The sequence below is a fragment of the Ursus arctos genome, unplaced genomic scaffold (assembly GCF_023065955.2).
Source record: "Ursus arctos isolate Adak ecotype North America unplaced genomic scaffold, UrsArc2.0 scaffold_12, whole genome shotgun sequence".
NCBI classification, from domain to species: domain Eukaryota; kingdom Metazoa; phylum Chordata; class Mammalia; order Carnivora; family Ursidae; genus Ursus; species Ursus arctos.
The window spans coordinates 2,554,916-2,576,990 of NW_026622786.1; the positions used below are offsets into that span (position 1 = coordinate 2,554,916).

General features: G+C 35.3%; 1 protein-coding gene across 1 annotated transcript; it reads left to right on the forward strand.

Moving 5' to 3' along the window:
• Positions 1 to 3,820: 3,820 nt before the first annotated feature.
• HORMAD1 (HORMA domain containing 1) lies at positions 3,821 to 21,760 on the forward strand. Its single transcript, XM_026486621.4, has 14 exons — positions 3,821 to 4,134; positions 4,868 to 5,012; positions 8,503 to 8,566; positions 9,122 to 9,158; positions 10,936 to 10,956; positions 11,221 to 11,247; positions 12,767 to 12,834; positions 13,346 to 13,497; positions 14,925 to 15,184; positions 16,535 to 16,601; positions 16,682 to 16,758; positions 17,472 to 17,555; positions 19,576 to 19,647; positions 21,550 to 21,760. Exons 1-14 carry the CDS (start codon positions 4,102 to 4,104, stop codon positions 21,628 to 21,630), a joined length of 1,188 nt encoding a protein of 395 aa, XP_026342406.1. The 5' UTR covers positions 3,821 to 4,101; the 3' UTR covers positions 21,631 to 21,760.
• Positions 21,761 to 22,075: the final 315 nt, after the last annotated feature.

A 22,075-nucleotide genomic window follows, 5' to 3' on the forward strand; every position in this document is an offset into this window, starting at 1 on the left:
TCTAACCACATCCTTGAGTCACATTTCTTTGTGAACTCCTTGCATATATACATACTTAAATTTGTTTTTCCCTCTTGCTGATCCGTCTGTTGTTCATTTAAATTGCAGGCCCCCAAGTACAAAATTGAAAAGGATACAGGAAAAGATTTTCCTCCCCAACAATTTCAAACAGCAAATGATAAATTGTACAAAAACTGATCCATAGTATATAGATATGTGTATTTGCGCAGTACTTGCGTAATATAACCGAAAATTTATGAATTTCTAGACAGCAAAAATGTTATGTTCTCTACAGTAAGTACCTAGTAGCTGTTATCAAACAATTCAGAGGCATATTCAAAATGGTACTGTGATTAACACTATGCATAACTGAAGGTTGGTTGTTTTATAGTGAGTATCTGTAAAAACCTAACGTCCCATTCTCCTAACCAAATTTTTTTTGAAGATTTTATTTATTTATTTGTCAGAGAAAGAGAGAGAGCGAGCACAAGCGGGGGAGTGGTAGGCAGAGGGAAAAGCTCAGCAAGGCAGGCAGAAGGAGAAGCTGAGCAAGGAGGCTGATACTGGACTCGATCCCAGGACTCTGGGATCATGACCTGAGCTGAAGGCAGATGCTTAACTGACTGAGCCACCCAAGCGACCCTTAACCAATTATTTTTTAAATCAATAATACTTCTAAATCAATGATAATTCTTTTAGCTGTTTCTTTTAGTATTTAACTTCAGGTTTCTAATGTATTTGTACTGCTCTTTTTAATGTTATCTACTTACTATTATGGTAATCGATGTTTTAGAGGTCTTGTATCAACATCACCAGTTTCTCCACTTTCATTCTCAAAATACAGCCAGTGATATAGTTAGTTAAATCAGTAGTTACTGATTGTATTGAAGGAGTTCAGAACACAGCACCCAAAAACATGCTGCTCTGGCATACTGACTATTTTGAGTTAAAAGCCCTTGAAAAATAGCAGCTGCAAGAAGGACACTCTGAATATCCTTCCTTTTCTTGAAAGCAGGAGATAAAATGCCCATTTGAAAGATATCCTCCCTATATTAGAAGGAAAGAGAATTTCTTGTCACCAAGGGCATGAGGTCGAGGCCAAGATAAATCTATCAAACCTTGTTAACCTAACCCCTATCTTTCTAGTCACTTCACTCATATAACTGTTCCAGCCCAAGCCCCTTTGCCTGGTCACGTTTTCACAATTCACTATTTGTCCAACTCAGTATATAAGCATTCAACTCTGTTTCTTTGGGCCTTAACTTTTCTTGTGAAGACTCCCAGGCGCATGTAAAGAAGATATAATTAAAATTTGTATATATTTTCCTGTTACTCTGTTTTCTGTCAGTTAAATTCATAGGTCCAGCCCGAGACCCTAAGAAAGTAGAGGAGAAATTATTCATCCCCTACAGCATTATTTTGATTCTGTGATTCGAGATGAGCTATTTACTTTTTTTTCTCTATGGTTGTCGATAACTCAACAGGTAAATTTAATATGAAGCACCAAATCATAAACCTGACCTGTCCATTATTGTGGTGTCCTGGCTCCCCCTCTGGCAGGGCTGAAACTGGTTGTGGTCTCAGGAAACCAAGTTTACCTGAATCAGTTTTCTCATCTCTAAAACAGGAGAAATGCTTGTGTTTTCCTCCTAAGACAAAGGTCTTAAAAGAAGCAAAGTAGGAGTAAGATAGAAGAATAAAATAGTGAATTTTGAAAGCCCCTTGAAACTTCAAGAGTGAGAGAACTATAAAGCAAAATAATCATGAGACCAGGGGGTTTTCACAATTTTTGACTGAAAACAAGGTTCTAGACTTCATTCCTCTCCTCACTGACTCTGGGCAAATCTTTTCATACTGGGGTGGCTGTTTCCTAACTGGTGATGCAGACAAATCAAAGTTAATGAATAATTATGATATGTTTACACTGCTAACACAATTTATTCGGATATATAACAATTTGTAAACAGCTTGTACTCTTTAGCAATCTCCAACTACTGACCAGCTCTGACTTCATTATTGTTTCTAAATGAGACAGTAACTACCCTCGAAGCTATCCACTGTCCCCACAGACAGCACAGCAGAAATACCTAAGCAGGAGACTGCCAGAGCACCTGGTTTCCCCAAGACACGAGAGAGACTAGGGTGGGAAAGCGTCTGTGGCAGATCCACTAACAAAATCGACAGTTAGAAAACAATCAGAAATTAACAAGATTAAACGGCGGTGGAGAATACTTTCGTCACTGTAGGAAAGCTCAGTATTTCGGGAAGGCTTGGCGCATGCAATTACTTAACCTTAGCCTGCTGGCAAACTGGCATTTCTCGGGCTGAGAGTGGCTCTTCAGCCTCTCGTGATTCCCAGAGCGCCTTGCGCGGCTCTTGGCGGGAAAGCAACTGGAGGTCACACGGTTGCGGTGGCGCCTCTGCGGGCGACCGTTGAAGGAAGACGCCTGCGCATCAGGCGAAGTGCGTGCGGCGTGGTGCAGGGTGCAGCTTTCCAGGTCGCCGGCGCCAGCACTCAGACGTTCCGTAACGTATTTGTTTGTTTGTTTTCTTTCTTTCGTGTTCGTTTTTGTTGTTGGCTTTTTAATTTCTTTTTCTAACACCTCCCAACTACTTTTAAGTTACTTAAAGAGTTAATGGTGAAACATACGGGGGGAAACGTGGACCTACTTGTTTTTCACAAGAGGTTCTTGAGACGAGGGTTAACTATGGCATCTGGTCCAGCCTTCGTCAGGATCGATTAAAACACAATAAATCGTCTCTTCTGGGACCTCTTCCAGTTGAATTGTCTGATTAAGAAAAGTGAAACTGGGGACCAAAAAAATGGAAACTTACATGAAAAGATCAGTTATAATTGAGAAATCAGAATCAGCCAAAATCTGGAATATTTTCTGTTCGTCTTTTGTGGTTGTACCACACAGTAGGACGATATGTTATTATATCGAGAGCCATGCTGAAGTTCAGGGAGGAAACGCTACCTGATTCAGTCATTTTGAACCTACAGACTTAAAACAAGAATTTTAACATTTTTTTGTTTTATTTTTATTTTTTGAAGATTTTTATTATTCATTTGAGAGAGAGAGAGAGAGCACCCGAGAGAGGGCGAGAGCGCGCACATGAGAGCACGAGCAGGGGGGAGGGACAGAGGGGCAATGAGAAGCCGACTCCCCACTGAGCAGGAGCCAGAGCAGCGGCTCCCCAGGATCAGGACCCGAGCCCGAGCTGAAGGAAGACGCCTAACGGTCTGAGCCACCCAGGCGCCCCCACAGTTGTTGTTATTGTTGTTTCAGGTATACGTATACAAAAGATTTTTATTGTAAGAAATTAGTCACACAATTAAAAGTTCCAAGCTCTGTAGTCAGCAAGCTGGAGACCCAAGAAAGAGTCGAAGTTTCAGTTTGAGTCCAAAGGCAGGAAAAGACCGATGTCCCAGCATAACAGTCAGCCAGGAGGGGTTCCTTCTTACTCAGAGTAGGCTTTGTGTTTCATTCAGGTCTTCAGTCAATTGAAGCATGTTCACACTAGGGAGGAGGATCTGCTTTCCTCCGTCCAGCAACTCAAATGTTCATCTCATCCACAACACCCTCAGACACATCCAGAACAAAAATTTTAAGATTATTTTAAAGAGTTTGGCAGGGGCAGTTTTCATACCTAATACCTACCTAACTGTAGCAATGTAGTCAATGCTTGAATACTGTGATTTATTTATTAATGTAAAATTTATTTACATGAAATTATTCACAAAATTTGTTTTCATTTATTTACGTAAAGTTCTTTCTGACTTTACATGTAGTAAACTAGAAAATTAGGGATAGGGGCGCCTGGGTGGCACAGCGGTTAAGCGTCTGCCTTCGGCTCAGGGCGTGATCCTGGCGTTGTGGGATCGAGCCCCACATCAGGCTCCTCTGCTATGAGCCTGCTTCTTCCTCTCCCACTCCCCCTGCTTGTGTTCCCTCTCTCACTGGCTGTCTCTCTCTCTGTTGAATAAATAAATAAAATCTTAAAAAAAAAGAAAAGAAAATTAGGGATAAAAATAAGATCTGAAGTTAAAGCTTGTATTTGTGTCACTAGGTTGAATTGAAGAAAAGACTTTATCAGAAGATGGCCACTGCACAATTGCAAAGAACTTCCATGGTATGATTTCATGTATTTTAATATATTTTAATTTAGCTAATTTTATTGTTTCTTGAAGTCTCAGCTGTTTTTATATTCTAAAGTTAGAGTCAACTGTTTGAGGGTTTAATGAGATCAGAAAATTCCATATTTTAAGAAATGAAGATATTTACTAAACTCTTTATAGAGTCAGTGGAGAATTGTATTAGATATTTGATGCATTGCATTAAATAACCGGTTCATATTCAATTTACATTAGGTGTTAATAAATGCTATTCTGTTGCTTTGATAAAATTATCATTCTTAGCAGTCCATTCCTAGGAAATGAATGTCTATGCCTCACAAAGATAAAATTCTCATCTTTGCACAGTTCTTGTATTATAGTTACCTGTGTCAAACCTAGTCAGTAACTAAAGAGAAAAGAAGTGCTGTCTATCATGTATTATGCACTTACAGACAGTCAACCTGCAGGAGGATTTTTACCATGATTCTTAACCACTTTTTGCATTCTATCTTTAGGCTGAAACCCTGGAATTACCCTCACATCTTAGAAGCCACCCTGACTTTTTGGGGATTACTAACCACTATAGTTAGGAATTTTTTTTTTTTTTTTATGGTTAGGATTCTTAGGGAAAGTAACATGCATATGCAAAATTAGATCTACTCAAAGTTCAGGAAGATGTTATTTTTTATAAATCTAAATAAAATGTTTTAATTAATCTAAATAAAATGTTTTAATTTTCCTTGAATTTAGAGTGCGCTGGTGTTTCCCAATAAGATATCAACAGAACAACAGTCCTTAGTATTAGTGAAGAGGCTCCTAGCAGTTTCAGTATCCTGCATCACATATTTGAGAGGAATATTTCCGGAATGTGCTTATGGAACAAGATATCTAGATGGTAATGTCATGTTTATGTTTTTTTTGTTTCAATTTTTTAAATGTAATGTTCATTTTAAAACTTTCTTTAGAGGTGCCTGGGTGGCTCAGTGGATTAAGTGTCCAAATCTTGATTTCAGCTCAGGTCTCAATCTCAGGGTCTTGAGTTCAAGCCTGTGTTGGGTTCCATGCTAGGCACGGAGCCTATTTAAAAACACACGCACACACAAAACTCTTTATTTAAACATGTTTTTATTTTGGCTTGCTTTAACACTGTGATTTTTTGACCCAGCAATTGCACTACTAGGTATCTGCTCCAAAGATACAAATGTAGTGATCCGAAGGGGCACCTGAACCCCAATGTTTATAGCATCAATGTCCACAATAGCCGAACTATGAAAAGAGCCCAGATGTCCATCGACAGTTGAATGGATAAAGAAGATGTATACACACACACACAATGGAATACTAAGCCATCAAAAAAATGAAATCTTGCCATTTGCAATGACATGGATGGAACTAGAGGGTATTTTTTTTCTTTTTTTTAAAGATTATTTATTTATTTATCAGAGAGAGTGAGAGAGTGCATGCAAGCACAAGCAGGGAGAGCGGCAGGCAGAGGGAGAAGCAGGCTCCCCGCTGAGCAGGGACCTGATGCAGGATTCCATCCCAGGACCCTGGGATCATGACCTGAGCTGAGGGCAGATGCTTAACTGACTGAGCCACCCAGGTATCTGGAACTAGAGGGTATTATGCTAAGTGAAATAAGTCAATCAGAGAAGGACAATTATCATATGAACTTACTCATATGTGGAATTTAAGAAACAAAACAGAAGATCATAGGGGAAGAGAGGGAAAAATAAGACAAAATCAGAGAGTGAGACAAACCATAAGAGACTCTTTTTTTTTTTTTTTTTTTTAAAGATTTTATTTATTTATTTGACAGAGATAGAGACAGCCAGCGAGAGAGGGAACACAAGCAGGGGGAGTGGGAGAGGAAGAAGCAGGCTCATAGCGGAGGAGCCTGATGTGGGGCTCGATCCCGTAACGCCGGGATAACGCCCTGAGCCGAAGGCAGACGCTTTAACCGCTGTGCCACCCAGGCGCCCCCATAAGAGACTCTTAAATAGGAAACAAATTGAGGGTTGCTGGAGGGGAGGGGGGGGAGGTGGGGTAACTAGGTGATGGACATTAGGAGAACACGTGATGTAATGAGCACTGGTATTATATAAGACTGATGAATCACTGAACTCTACCTCTGAAACTAATAATACACTATATGTTAATTAAATCTATGTTAAAAAATTAAAATGGGGAAAATAATAGATAAAACTGTAATACTGTAATTTTTTGTTTAGATATTTTTTTAAATAATAGCTTTATTAAGATATAATTCACATACCTGATAATTCATGCATTTAAAATGCACAATTGAATGATTTTTAGTATATTCAAATTGGTGTGCAACCATTACCACAGTCGATTTTAGAACATTTCGTCAACCCATAAGAGAACTCCATACCCACTAAGTGACTCTCCACTTCCCCTACCTCCCCAGTCCTAGGCATCCACCAACCTGCTCCCTGTCTCTATGGATTTGCCTATTCTGGACACTTAATGTAAATGGTATCATACAATATGTGGTCCTTTGTGAACGGCTCCTCTCACTTAATTTGTTTTTAAGGTTCATCCATATGGTAACATGAATTAGTACTTCATTCTCTTTTATTGCTGAATAATATTCCATTATATGGATATACCACATTTTATTTATCCTTCATCAGTTGATGAACATTTGTTTCAGTTGTTTCCACTTTTTGTCTATTACATTTTTTTTCTTTCTTTCTTTTTTTTTAAATTTGAGAGAGAGCACCCACGAGCAGGACCAGGGAGGGGTAGAGGGAGAGAACCTCAAGCAGACTCTGCACTGAGCATGGAGCCTGATGTGGAGCTTATCTCATGACCCTGAGATCATGACCTGAGCCAAAATCAAAAGTCTGTTGCTGAACCAACTGAGCCACCCAGGAACCCCATTTTTTGGCTATTATAAATTATGCCACATTCATGTACAAGTTTTTGTGTGGACTAAGTGGTTTTTTTTTTTTTTTTAAAGATTTTATTTATTTATTTGACAGAGATAGAGACAGCCAGCGAGAGAGGGAACACAAGCAGGGAGAGTGGGAGAGGAAGAAGCAGGCTCATAGCGGAAGAGCCTGATGTGGGGCTCGATCCCATAATGCCGGGATCACGCCCTGAGCCAAAGGCAGACGCTTAACCGCTGTGCCACCCAGGCGCCCCAGTGTTTTTTAAAAAGTATATTCAAGGGGTGCCTGGGTGGTGCAGTTGGTTCAGCATCTGACTCTTAGTTTCAGTTCAGGTCTGATCTCAGGGTCGTGAGATCAGCCCCATGTGGGGCTCAGCAATCAGCCCAGAGTCTGCTTAAGTTTCTTTCTCCCCCCTGCATGCTCTCTCTCACTGAAATACATGAATCTTTTTTTTAAGTATATTAATACCTTTAGAAGCACTTAATCATAAAATTTTTCCTCAGTTTCTCAAGTTTAATTTTACCTGACGTTACTTTTATAATGACAAACTAAGTAGATACAAGCATTCTATTATTAATAGCTTTGTACAGTGGTAGTATATGTTCTTGTGTTATTTTAACGAAGTAAAAATAATATAACCTATTTATACTACAGTAGTAATTCATTACCCAGTGATAGTATGTACCTAATTTTGTGCTAACTATATGCTGGGTAATATGTTAAGTGCTATGGTATGTATTATATCTTGTTAATTCATATTACCGGACTTTGAGTTAGATATTATCTCTGTTTTTCAGATAAGAAACCTGAGACAGAGATCTCAGTCCTTTCCATTGTATTACCTGTTGTTTTCTTGCAGGTTTCTATCTCTGATAGCTAGTTAACTTCTTGGTCTCTTACAAGTATTTAATTGGGATAAGGGCCCATGCAAATAGTCTGAGACTCTTGGGTAATGATTGTGTGAAAGCATTATATCTAACTTTAAATATCTTATAACTTTGAAAAATTATTTTTTTTCTACCCATCAACATGTATCCTAATCATTATGATGCCATTTTATAATAAGGATAAAAAAATCTTTGTTTCCATAAAACCTTTCTTCTTTTAAATTATATTAATACCAATCATCTGGAAGGTCATTGCCATTTAATAATATATTTCATACACAGCTGAAGAAAATAATCCTCAGTTAAATTTCTAGTTGTTTACTAATCTTTTTTTTTTTAAAGATTTTATTTATTTATTCAACAGAGATAGAGACAGCCAGCGAGAGAGGGAACACAAGCAGGGGGAGTGGGAGAGGAAGAAGCAGGCTCATAGCGGAGGAGCCTGATGTGGGGCTCGATCCCATAACGCTGGGATCACGCCCTGAGCCAAAGGCAGACGCTTAACCGCTGTGCCACCCAGGCGCCTCTAGTTGTTTACTAATCTTAAGCAACTCTATATTTATATCATTTTGGTGTTTAGATCTTTGTGTCAAAATTCTGAGAGAAGATAAAAACTGTCCAGGATCTACACAGTTAGTGAAGTGGTAAGTAAAAGAATACCTAATGATGTTAATTTTTTTCTTAAATCACATTTTTTTTTTATACCTTGGATACCTTTCAGTATTTAACCCAATTTTAGTAATTCTCCCTTCAACACTAGATACCATTTTTGTAGGTCTTTGGATTTTTGCTTAAAACTTTCCTTTATTTTGGGCTTCATGTGAACAGCATTCATTTTCCTGTTAATGTTCCCCATGAGTAGCTGTCAGATATTTTACCTCCTATCCCGAGCCATCCTCTATCAACAGTTTATATTTCTGCCACTATTTGTTTTACTATTTTAAGGTGGTTAATAAAGGAGCTTTGGAGAGCCGGCTGGCTCAGTCAGTAGAACATGTGATTCTTGATCTCAGGGTTGTAAGTTTGAGCCCCACATTGGGTGTAGAGATTGCTTAAAAAAAATAAAATCTTAAAAAAAAAGGGAGCTTTAATAAGAAAATTTTGTATTATTTAGTAATGAGATAACATGGAGACTTATTAAAAGAATTCTTTTCTGGAAATGCATTCAGTCTAAAAATGAATCCTTCGTTATTTTTTAGGATGCTAGGATGCTATGATGCTTTACAAAAAAAATACGTAAGTCAATATTTCTTTATCTTTTTCCTACAGTTTATACTCTACAAATGTAACAGCAATTGCCACAAAGTAAAACATTAATTTAAACTAACTTTGGCATAGGCCAGTCCAAATTACTCAAAAGTTTGAACATTTGAATATTTTAAAGACTAATATTCAACTCATTTTAAGCCAATAGAATTAATACTTGACAGATTTTGCCAAGCCAGTGTTAACTGTTAACACGTATTTGTTTTAGTAACACATACTAACTTACAAAAACTTAATGAATTAAAAAGTCTTTTAAAATAATTCATTTATTAATTTACATGCCTTCTACAATTTTGTTTATACTAATAATTTAATAAATTATTTCTTTGTGAGAGTTCAAAAATAAATTTCCGTGTGATCTAGGTTAAATTGTCACAAATTCTGAATAAGTGAAATTTCAATTAATAAGTGTTTACTGTTGACTATAAGCATTTTTATATACTTATGTTTATATCAGCATATATGAAGAAGTCAAGCTCTAAACAAAATTGTAAAAAAGATAAAATTTTATCCATGGTCACTAATCTCCCTTATTAAGGCATTAAATATTTAATACTAATTAAATATTGAGTGCCTGCTATGTGCTAGACACATATTCTAGGTAGGAGCTGGGTGAACTAACAGTGATCAATGAGACAAAGAGGGTCCCTTCTGTAGTGGGAAAACAGTCAATAAAACAAGTAAATCGGATGATTTCCAATTGTGTTAAATGCCAATAAAATATTGCGAGAAAGTGTGTCACAGGTGGAGAGGTGGGGTAACTTTAGATAGGGTGGTCCTGAGTAAGTGACATTTAAGCTGAGACTTGATTGAGAAGAAACCAGCCAGGCATTGACTTTGGGAGAGAATATTCCTGGCAGAACAGCAAATACAGAGTTGAAGGGGAATTTAGAAAGTTCAAGGAACAAAAAGAAGGCCAGTGTGAATGGGAATGGGATGCAATGAGCAGTAGGGGAGGGAGAATAGCCTAGAGGAGCCTGAGGAGGTAAGCAGGGCCAGGGCATTCAGAACTGTATAGGCGAAGGAGTTTGAATTTTATTTTAAGTGCAAATAAAAGCCATTTGAAGGTTTTAGTAGAAATGTGACATCATTTGATTTATACTTTAAATTAAAAATCACTCCCGCTGTTGTTAAGACAATATACAGGAGAAGGAGAACAAGGAGAATGGTGCATAACCTGTTAATGCAGTTCTGGTGAACCAGCATGGCAGAGAAGGAAAGAAATGAAAAGATTCGGGATATATTTGGCAGTAGAACTGATTGAACTTGATAGATTGGTTGTAGAATGTAAGGAAAAGATCCAAACCGAGGATGACTCAGATTTTTGACAGATTACCTGAGTGGGTTATTTCCTGCGATTCTCTATTCCTATGGTCTTCAAAACCTCTTCCCTTTATTAAAGGAACAGAGTCCTGAACTCTGCTTTTCTCTTTTCAAAATCAGTTCTTACACTGGTAAGGTTTAACGTGTTATTTCACAGTATATATTTTCCTTGTAACTGGCAGAAATGCCTGTATTTGCTTACATCAAAGACATGAATGTCAACCTTCAGTAAGTCAACTAGAAATAGATATTTGGGGGAATAAGGAAGAACATCCAGGGTGTTGCTTTATATACATCATATTTTCTGCAATATTATTTCTTATGAGGAATAAATGTTGAAATAGGACAAAGAATTCTTGTGATCCATCATGAAAAAATATTTTATAAAGTAAAAGTAAGATTTTTGTTCTTTGTTATATTTCAGCTAAGGATGGTTGTTCTAGCTGTAAGTATTTTTAAATTGTATGTTCTTTCTTAAAGACAGTCAAATTCGGCCTTGCTTATTTAAATAACATTAAAACCAGCATTGATTATGTCACTTTATTCAAACAAATGATCTATTCAGTGGGAAAAAAGTAACTAATATTTTGGGGGGTCATTTTGTATTTTGTTTTTCTGAATCCATTTAATAGTTTAGTCTAAACATCCAATTTAGTTCTCCTTGAATACTTAGTCTTATATAACTCAATTATGAATTATTTTTAAATAGGTATACACCAATCCAGAAGACCCTCAGGTAGGTGTGCTTAAGTTAGTAAAGAAACATAGTATCTCTAATATCAAAAAATAACATAAATTATAATATCTTATGCTTTTATTTTTTTCTTTTTCTTTTTTTTATCTTATGCCTTTAATTGTATTCACTTTCACATGTATTTTCACATTTGAACCTCATAAGGGCTCTTTTGAGGTAAGACAAGGCTTGTATTGTTATCTTTAAACAGATTAATATACTTACTACCAGAGAGATTTTGTGACTGATCCTGGGCCACAAATCCAAAACCCCTTAGAAATAACCTAAGTCTCCTGCCTTCTGCTTCTATATAACATTCTTTTTATAAAATTATGAAAGGGGTTGAATTTGACAAAAATAAGATACTTATCCTTGAGCTTTGAATATTCATCCCAATCCAGTCACATCCAACTGTTCATCTGACAAAGAAGGGATTATAAGAAGTGACAGGGAAAACCAGTAATAAGAAACAAAGGGGAAAGATCTTTTGAGTACTTGCTATTATTAGGCTCTGTTCTTTGAATTGTCTCATTTACTCATCATAACCTTCAAGAGGTAACTACCATTATTTCCACTTTATAGATAAGGAAACCTAGATACAAGTTTTCTTGCCTAAGGTCACAGTGGCAGAACCAGAATTCGGACCTAAGAAGGCCAGTCCATGATCTTGGTGCTTTAACCATTACAGTATCACTATTTATAATATAGTTTTTCGTTCAGTCATGGAGAAGCAGATTTTTTTTTAAAGAGAGCTGATCCCTGTTCCTATGTGAGCACTGAAATGTAAAGAAAGCAATAAAAAAAGCTTCAAGAGGGCTGGCAGTGTGTCTTCTCTTTGATACTCATGCCTGCAATTAATGCTTAATATATGTCCACGGGGACAAAAAATCTCATGGACAACAGCTGTGAATTAGTTGATTGTTCAGAAGCTAACTAATTGTTCAGAAAATAGTCATTTAGTTTCCGACGTTTTATATAGTTGAACATTTTTTCTTTCAGTAAAAGAGCAACCTTGTTGATTCACTAATACTTATTGATGGTTCGGTGTGCCAGGCACTTTATTAAGGGCTCTGTATAAATTATCCTATTTCACAACCACCAATGAGATAGATACTATTTTCAACCCCTTTTATTAGCTGGGGAAACTAAAACCTAGAAGACTTAAATAACTTGCTTCTGGTTACATACAGCAAGGATTTAAGCCCTGTGCTTAAAGCCATTCTGCTTGAGTAAGAGATAATACTGCCCCTCTTACCTGCCTGCTAAGGAGTTCCTTCCCTCTGGTGTATATGATATACGTTGCAATTAGTGGGAGAATATATATCTCTCTTAAAACTGAAGCCCCAAATCCCAAATCATGGGAATTTACTGTTAGGACTTGAGAGTTTCAGTGGACCAGTAAGGATTAACATGGCAGAAAAATCTATTAAATCAATGTTAAGAGTCATACAAAAGCTATATATAACGACTTGGCCACCAGTACTGTATATCAAATACATAATTGCAATGTTTTCTATTTAAGACAATTTCAGAATGTTACCAATTTAAATTCAAGTATACTAATAATGGACCAATCATGGACTTCATAAGGTATTTTATCATTTTCTTTTTGTATTACAGATTACCACTTATTTATATTAATACTGTATTGCTAAACTTCAGGATTAATTCTGAAACTTCTCAAACATCCCCAGTTAACCATTGAGGTGCGGCTGTACAAAATATCCTTCGAGTAGCTGCAAGCCCAGAATGTGTGGCTAATTATATACTATTTTAATTGTGAAACAGAGCCAAAGAGTAGGAAAGCTATTGTATGCTTGAGTGATTAGAAATTTAATTAAAGTCCCTCACTCATTTCTTTTGACCATCTCATATAAAATGCATATTAATTTAAATAAAATTATTAGTTTATAACGTTATTAATAATGATATTAGTGATATTAAATTTTAATAATAGTGTCATTAAAACACATTTTATGGTAACTTTCAACTTAAAAATTTAGTGATATAATAGGAATAAGAATCTCAAATAGTAAAACGTGAAGTTGTTACTAGAAGCTATGGGTGTCATAAAAGAAATTAACGTGTAATTCTCTTCTAGTAAAAACAAAAGCAATGAATCTAGTATGTCGTCTGCTGACACCAAGAAAGCAAGTATTCTCCTCATTCGCAAGATTTATATTCTAATGCAAAATCTGGGACCTTTACCTAATGATGTTTGTTTGACCATGAAACTTTTTTACTACGATGAAGGTACTATTGGTGTCAATGTTATATTATTGAAACAATTGGTTTCCATCCCAAATGATTTTAAGCACCTAAATTGTAATATAGTTTTTGAAATTATAAAATTTTCATTTAATATCAGTATTTGAAAAAGATTCAGGGGCACCTGGGTGGCTTAGTCAATTAAATGTCTGCTTTTGGCTCAGGTCATGATCTCAGGGTCCTGGGATTGAGCCCTGCATCAGGCTCCCTGCTCAACGAGAAGTCTGCTTCTCCCTCTTCCTCTGTGCCTCCCCACCGTTCGTGCTCTCTCTCTCACTCTCTCTCTAGCCAATAAATAAATAAAATCTTAAAAAAAAAAAAAGATTTGAAAAAATAGACTTTCAAATATACACAAACTTTTCCAGTGATACGAACATATCCATGTGAGGTACAACCTCACTCATAATTATAGAAATGAAACAGTTGATATGCCACTTTTCACTTAACCAGAGTAGTAAAATTTGTAAATCAATTATTGGCAAGGGTGTGGGGGAAAGCAGGCACTTTTATAAATTCTTGAGGGAATGTATACAGGTGCAACATTTTTAGAGGACAATTTAGCAGTATCAAAATTTTAGATGCACGTTCTCTTTAATCCAGAAATTCTTTAGCTAGAAAAATATCTTGGGAATATACTTAACACAAACATGCAACGTTATATGTTTATGAGGATACCGTGCAAGCTATTAAAAAGAATGTGCTGGTAATTTATCCAAGGAATGTTAAATATAGATTAAAAAGAAATGTTAAAAATACCTAGGTAGGTATAGGGATACCTGGGTGGCTAAGTCGGTTAAGACTTGACTCTTGATTTCGGCTCAAGTCATGATCTCAGAGTCGATCAAGCCCCACTTTGGGCCTCCGCACTCAGTACCAGTCTGCTTGTCCCTCTCCCTCTGCTCCTCCCCACCCTCAAGCCCCCCTCTCCCTCCGCATGCGCACACACATATGCTCTCTCTCTCTCTCTCAAATAAATAAAATCTCTAAAAAAAAACAGCTAGGTATCGAACAACATGATCTTATTTGTGTTTTGTTAAGGATATACATATATATGAAATATATATTTTAAATGTGTAATATCTTCTAGAAGAACATAAAGCAACAACAATAATAATAACTAACATTTATTGAATACTTATAATGTGCCAGTTCTGGTCTGAGCATTTTACACACTTTAATTCATCTAATACCCACAGTGACCCCATGGGGTAGGTACTACTATTATCTGCATTTCACAGATGAGAAAACGAAATCAAGGATGATAAATAATTTATTCAAGGTCATACAGTCAGTCAAGTGAAGAAAAAAAAAGGTTTCCTTTCTCTACTATTTGAAATGTTTTCAATCTGTTTTGATGATGATGATGATGATGATGCTCTCTTCAATTTCATGAACATCATTATTTTTTGCAGTTACACCTCCAGATTACCAGCCTCCTGGTTTTAAGGATGGTGATTGTGAAGGAGTGATATTTGAAGGGGAGCCTATGTACTTAAATGTGGGAGAAGTCCCAACACCTTTTCACACCTTCAAAGTAAAAGTGACTACTGAGAGAGAACGAATGGAAAATATTGATTCAGCTATATTATCACCAAAACAATTTAAAACACCACTTCAAAAAATTCTCATGGACAAAGATGATGTAGAGGATGAACAGGAGCATTATATAAGTGTCAGTACATTTTAAAGAGTTATAAAGTACAATAGTAACAAATGTTTGCCTCAATTCTGAAGACTAGTAGTTCTCATTAATATTTATGTAAATACTGTATTATAATCATAAACTCAGGGTCGGTAGGGATCTTAAAGAAGGTATGGGCTTTTTGTTTTAAAACTTTTTACCTTGGTGCAAGCATTCTCAGAAATGTAAAAGCACAACTATTCGGAATGAAGCAGGGAATGGTCCTGGAGGCCCAGCCTCCCTCAACTACCCTCAGAGTGGACTCTGAGGAAACTCTTTGGTCTGGAGCATAATTTGAAAACCACTGAACTGCTCCAATTGCCCAAATAATGTTGGAATCCTTCCTACCATACATACCCCTACTAGGTGCTCATTTTAGACCTGTGCTTGAACTTCCTTGGGGCCTGCAAAGTCACTGTCCTGAAGCAGCCTGGAAGTTCCCAGAAGGCAGGGAAAGTGTCTTTCATTTTTGTAATCCTCCTGTGCCTAGCACTTTAGTGTACAGTGTGCATTCTCAGTATTGGTTGAATGAATGGATGAACAGAAGTATAAAAAAGGCTTTTGTTGTTGTTGTTGCCTCACTCCCAGGAAATCTTTCACATTAACGTGATTGTTTTTAAATCTAATCTTTGTTGTTCTGTTACCTCATTTTATTCTAAATGATAACCTCAGTATTTATATAGAGAGACTAACTTTTCTAATTTAGGTTCTATCACATTCTAACAAATAGAAAATTCAGTTTTCAACCAGTTTAGTCAAAGAAGAAGTCTTCTCAAAACCTAAATCCCAGTGATAGTTTATAAACAAGTATAGCTGGAATTTATGTAGCATTCTTTAAAATATTTAAAGCTCTTTGATGTATGTCACAAAGAGAAAAAGAATCATAAAGTAGATATTAAACTTGTTGCTATTTCTGTCATACCATGATTGGGCTTATTCACTAACTCCCTGAAGAGGGTTGGGGCATTTTTTATTCAGAGTATATGATAGCATCTATATAGAAATTCTGGAGATATAGAAGTAGTAGTTGTATAAACTTGTCTAATTCATTGCCCTCAAACAACAGTGAGAGCTAAGGGTTCTTAGAACCATTATATATTTTGAGAAAGTTGTATATTAGTCCTTAAAACAACCCTGCAAAGTAAAGGAATAGTTTATACTTTGGATAAATATGGTACCTTTTTATGGTAATTATAGGACTTTATTTCTAGCAAGTGTAAGTTGTAGTGTTATGTTATATTTAACCTTCGCGTAAAACACATTTGTTCATAAATACTTCTACCCAGTTGTTTTAATTGCTTTTTGAAATGTATCCATTTTTTTCTTCATGTAATTATGTAGGATGATTTTGACATTGAAACTAAAATGGAAGAGCAGAAAAAACACCCTGGATCTTCTGAACTTGGAGGTAAGAAATTAATGAAAACGTAGATTAACTCACTTCCAATTCAATTTTATAACACTTTAACTCTTTTTTTTTTTTAACAGAACCAAGTTTAGTTTGTGAGGAAGATGAAATTATGAGGTCTAAAGAAAGTCTAGATCTTTCAATTTCTCATTCTCAGGTATAAATTTGATAATTCATCTAACTTTTAACTTTTTTTTTCAGAAGACTATTACTTATATACTTATTTAGTTAATTTTCAGGTTTTTTTATTATATTCAAGGTCTTTTAGAAGAAAATTAGGTCTTAAGAATGCTTTTTAACAAAATTTGAAAAGTATATGTTGAAAAGTTTTGAGTATTTTACTGGGTTTATTTAGTAATAAACCTAAATACTGTTCATAGCATTTCAGAATTTCAGAGCTAGATAGAATCTTTAAGCAATTATTCTACTGCCTTTTGTATTTACAAATGGAGAATATAATACTTTTTGTTGCCTGGAGCAGACGTGATTAATTTTGTTTTCCATAGACAATAAAATCTTGATATAACCTTTAGATAAAAAGAACTTGAAAATAATGGGACTGGTTATTGTCCACCTTCCTCTGCACTTCCCCTTTCTCCAGTGGGAGGGAGCTGACATCCTTATCTTCTGGAAGAGTAGTGTAGCGCCTGATGATCGTTTGAGACTTTTTCAGTTCAGTGAGTGAGCAATTACATGCAGTGTCAGTTTCACTATCTTTACCTTTGCACTTTTTGTGACAGTAAGAACTACTTAAAATTCACGGTTTTCATTAACATAAGACCCAAGATTTTATGGTATTGAATTTTGGAGCCCCATTATTGTGTTATGGAAAGTTTTTATTATGTTATGTGATTTTGTGTTATTTTCTAGGTTGAACAGTTAGTCAGTAAAACATCTGAACTTGATGTGTCTGAAAGCAAAACAAGAAGTGGAAAAATCTTTCAGAATAAAATAGTAAGTGTACCTTTAGATTTTTTTTTCCATTCTAACCTTATAATTTTTTCCCACATGTGAGTTTATTTTGCTTCTTAATCCTTCCTTTACTGGACCAATATTTAGTAAGCACCTATTATGTGTCAGGTACTTTACTAGGTGCTGGAGATATAACATGAATATAGTTCCTTCTCTTAGCTAAAAATTTAGTAATTGGAGGTCAACAAGCAGTGATAGAGGGCCATGATAGAAGTTTGAATAGGCTACATGGAACAAAGGAGAGAATGGGGAATTTTATTGTAGGTACATAAAAGAGGAGAATTCAGAAAAAGCTTTGAGAAATGACACTGTCATCCAGACTAGGCCTAGAATGCCAAAATATTCTCATGTTCTATCCTGTAAATAGATTGTCTTGTTAATAAGACATTAAAAATGAATGTTTAGTATATATTTTTGCATAAAATGAATCTCATGTTTTAAGCAAAAAACCCACTGCTTTATTTTAGTTTTCTATTTTTACTAAATGGAAATTTATATTTTATTTTAGACCTTTAAGTTACTCAAAGGTTCAGAGATGAAGAAAAACCATTCTGTAAAACATTATATCTAAATTTAGGAAACAAATAGCACATTCTAACAGTGGTATAGTGGTATTTTTTCCCCAACTCCTCATTCAGTGACATCATATTGGTAGCTTGAAATTGGACATGAAGAGAATATTCACAGCATGGAAATCAACAAATGCCTCAACTCAGGATTTGTTACTCCTGGAGAACTTGTTGTTAAACATTTACCAGCACACCATTGATTATAGTGCCATTTTTTGGTGTCCTTTTTTCCACATTCTTTTTTTTTAAAGTTTTTATTTATTATTTTTAGTATTCTCTATCCACAATTGGGTCTCGAACTCATGACCCCAAGATCAAGAGTCATATGCTCTTCCAGCTGAGCTGGCCAGGCCCCCTTTTTCTACATTCTCCATAGGAAGTTTGAACTGGCAGAAGGCAGTATTCAAACTAGTATGCTGATGAAAGCAAAAAATAAAAGAATTTCAAAAATTAGTACAACTAGCAGCAAAATGGTCTTTGAGGCAGCTTCTACTTAGGATAAGTATCCTTCATTAGGATATTAATATGACATTAAGATACTTTGGGGACATTCATTTCTGAAATTGCCCATGTTTTTGAATATGAACTATCTGCCACAGTACCCCTGATTTGGAGAATCATGGCTGAATTATTGTTAGGAAAAGGCAAGAAATGAAAATCTTTAATAGTATATACAGTAAGAAAGTTATCGTTGAAAAAGTACATTTTTAGCATCAGAAAATAAGTATGTCCTTTTAGAGAATAATAATATGACAGCTAATAATGTGTCATCATCCAATATTCATTTAAAAAACCACATTGATAACATTATTTACAATAGCCAAAAGGTGGAAGAAACCTGAATATCCATCAACAGACAAATGGATAAACAAATGTAATATATCTATACCATGGACTAATATTCAGCCATAAAAGGAATGAAGTACTGATGTATGCTTCAACTGGATAAACCTTGAAAACATGCTAAATGAAAGAAACCAGTCACAGAAGTCCACATATTATATGATTCTATTTATCTGAAAGTACAGAATAGGGATTTCTATAGCGAGAGAAAGTCTTAGAGCTAGTGGGAGAAGGGGGGAATCAGGAAGTGATAGCTTTACTCTACATTCAAAGAACCCAGGTATTCTGTCTTACACTAGGTATAATTTTAAAAAGAAAGAGAATGAAGGAAGGAACAAATCAACCAACCTCAGGGTTTCTTTTTGGAGTGATGAAAGTGTTCTAAAATTGACCACTATGATGGTTGCACAAATCTGAATATACTTAGAATTATTGAACTGTAAACTTTCAAATGAATTGTATGGCATCTGAATTATATCTCAGGAAAGCTTTTTTTAAAAAAACTGCATATAGTTGCCTATCGTTAAAAAATCAAGTGTTGGTTGTTCTTTGAGAAATAACCAATTAGTAATTATTCCATCTTTGTGGAGGCTAATGGAAATCAGCCAGTAAAATCTTCTAAAGAAAATCGGAAGAGAAGTCAGCTCGAACCTGGGAAAACAGTAAGTCTTATGATAATATATAGGTTGAATAAAATGGCAAGTATCAGACTATGATTACTATAGATTAAATTTTATTTTTCTTTCTTTCTTTATTTTTAATTTATTTTTTTTTAGAGAGGGAGAGCAGGGAGGAAGGTCAGAAGGAGAGGGAGTGAGAGAGAATCTTAAGCAGGCTCTATGCCCAGCGCAGAGCCTGACTCAATTTCACAACCCTGAGATCTGACCTGACCCAAAGTCAAGAGTTAGATGCTTGGGGCGCCTGGCTGGCACGGCGGTTAAGCGTCTGCCTTCGGCTCAGGGCGTGATCCTGGCGATCTGGGATTGAGCCCCACATCAGGCTCCTCCGCTATGAGCCTGCTTTTTCCTCTCCCACTCCCCCTGCTTGTGTTCCCTCTCTCCCTGGCTGTCTCTATCTCTGTCGAATAAATAAATAAAATCTTTAAAAAAAAAAAAAGAGTTGGATGCTTAACTAACTGAGCCACACAGGTGCCCCTAGATTAAATTTTAAATGATAAATATGATAATATCCCTGGATGTTACCTCAAAGTACTGATATCCAAATCTTGTTTATATGTAATTTGTTCTAAAAAAAGAGGTGATTTTAAAATAAGATGTGCTATGTTTATTAATTTTTTCCACGTAAATATTTACTGATTTCATGAATAATTTGAAGTAGTTGGAGGAATTAATAAAAAAATTAAAATCAGTATGTCCAGAAAAATATGAGTAGAATGAGAAAATGAGAGTATAAGAATATTTAGGCCATTTAATTTATGTAGAGCTAAAATTGGGTCACAAATTTGAGCTGAGCTTCCTAGAGAACAAAAATGAAGTATAAATAAGTTACTAAATGAACTTGTTCCCTAAAAAATAGCATCTCCTCTTAGTACCTTAGGAGAAAGAAAAATTTTCTTGACCTTAATTTTTTTAACAGTTGTTTCAAATTTAGGACTTTATTTTACCATATCAGATCTTGTATTTGTCATTTCTGAGATAAATATATTTTCAACTAGAATTTTTAGTATTATTAGTAGGTTAACATTTAGACAACTGAATATCTAAGACTGCTTTTAAAAAATCTAATGTTAAAAGGGTAATCTCAAAAATGTAGTTAATATTATTTTCAATTTATATAAGTTAAGGGAATGAAATAACCTGACATTTCATTAACATATTAAGTTGTCTAACTTTTCCCAGCGTATTAAGCTTTGATTTTTTTTCCAAATCATTCAATTTGTATCATTAGTTTTTTCAAAAAAAATCAAAGTTAAGTAACTCAGGGAATACTTTTAGGAATTTTCTTTTTTTAAGATTTTATTTATTTATTCGGGGTCATTTATTTATTCATGGGATCATGACCTGAGCAGAAGGCAGATGTTTAGCTGACTGAGCCACCCAGGCGCCCCAGGTTTTCTTTATTTGTCCTCCCGTTCATTCAAAAGTGTGCAGTGATGTCTAGTTTCTATCAGGCATTGCTAAGTACCAGGAATACAAAAAGAATACATGATTTAAATCTTACATGGTGCCAACATAGAATGTTTCTCTATCTGCAGCTCATTTTAAAATCTTTTTTTCTTCTTATCCCCCCAAAATATTTTACTATTTTGAGGACATAATGTTAGATCTATGTTTTTGACTTCTCCAACAACCCTAATGAAGACCTTACACTTTATAATTTATATACTTTCAGCAGCCATCAGAAGATATATCAGTAATAAAATTTACCCTACTTTTTAAAGAACTCAGGTATCCTATCTTAGTAAGAAATAGTTACACTATGTATAATTTTAAAAAGAAAGGGGGGGAAGGAAGGAGCAAACAAACCTCAGAGACGTGAAAAAAACCTAAAAGTAAAGACATGTAAACTGGAAAGTATCCTTAGTAGTTGTTTTCTTTTGACAGGTCCTTCATCACTTTGATTCTTCTAGTCAAGAGTCAGTGCCAAAAAGAAGAAAGTTTAGTGAACCAAAGGAGCATATATAAAAATTATTTTCTCTTCTGCATGTTGGTGAAGTTCTCAACGTTTAAACTACAGGACACTGTATTACTATTTTAACGTGTATTTGGCCTACCTGTGAAAATTTATATGTAGTCTTAAGCAGTTAGTACACTAAAATGAATTTTTAGCTGTCATATTGTGATCCTTTATCTTATCTGAGACAATGCAAGAGAACTTTTGAATAAAACCAAAAGTACCAGTATCATAATTGATTTTGTTCATTACCTACTCAATATTGATCTATCTTCCATATTGGTGGATACTTCCTTTAAACATGTATTAACTTTTAAGGCCCTCTAGAGCCAATTTTTAAAAAATAATGTTTATTTTGTTATTAAATTTTGGTAGGAGTTTACTTTTTACTTATGTTAAAACAATAACACTTAACTGGCTGTTTGTCCCTGTGTCATTAAAACAATGTTCTCCCGT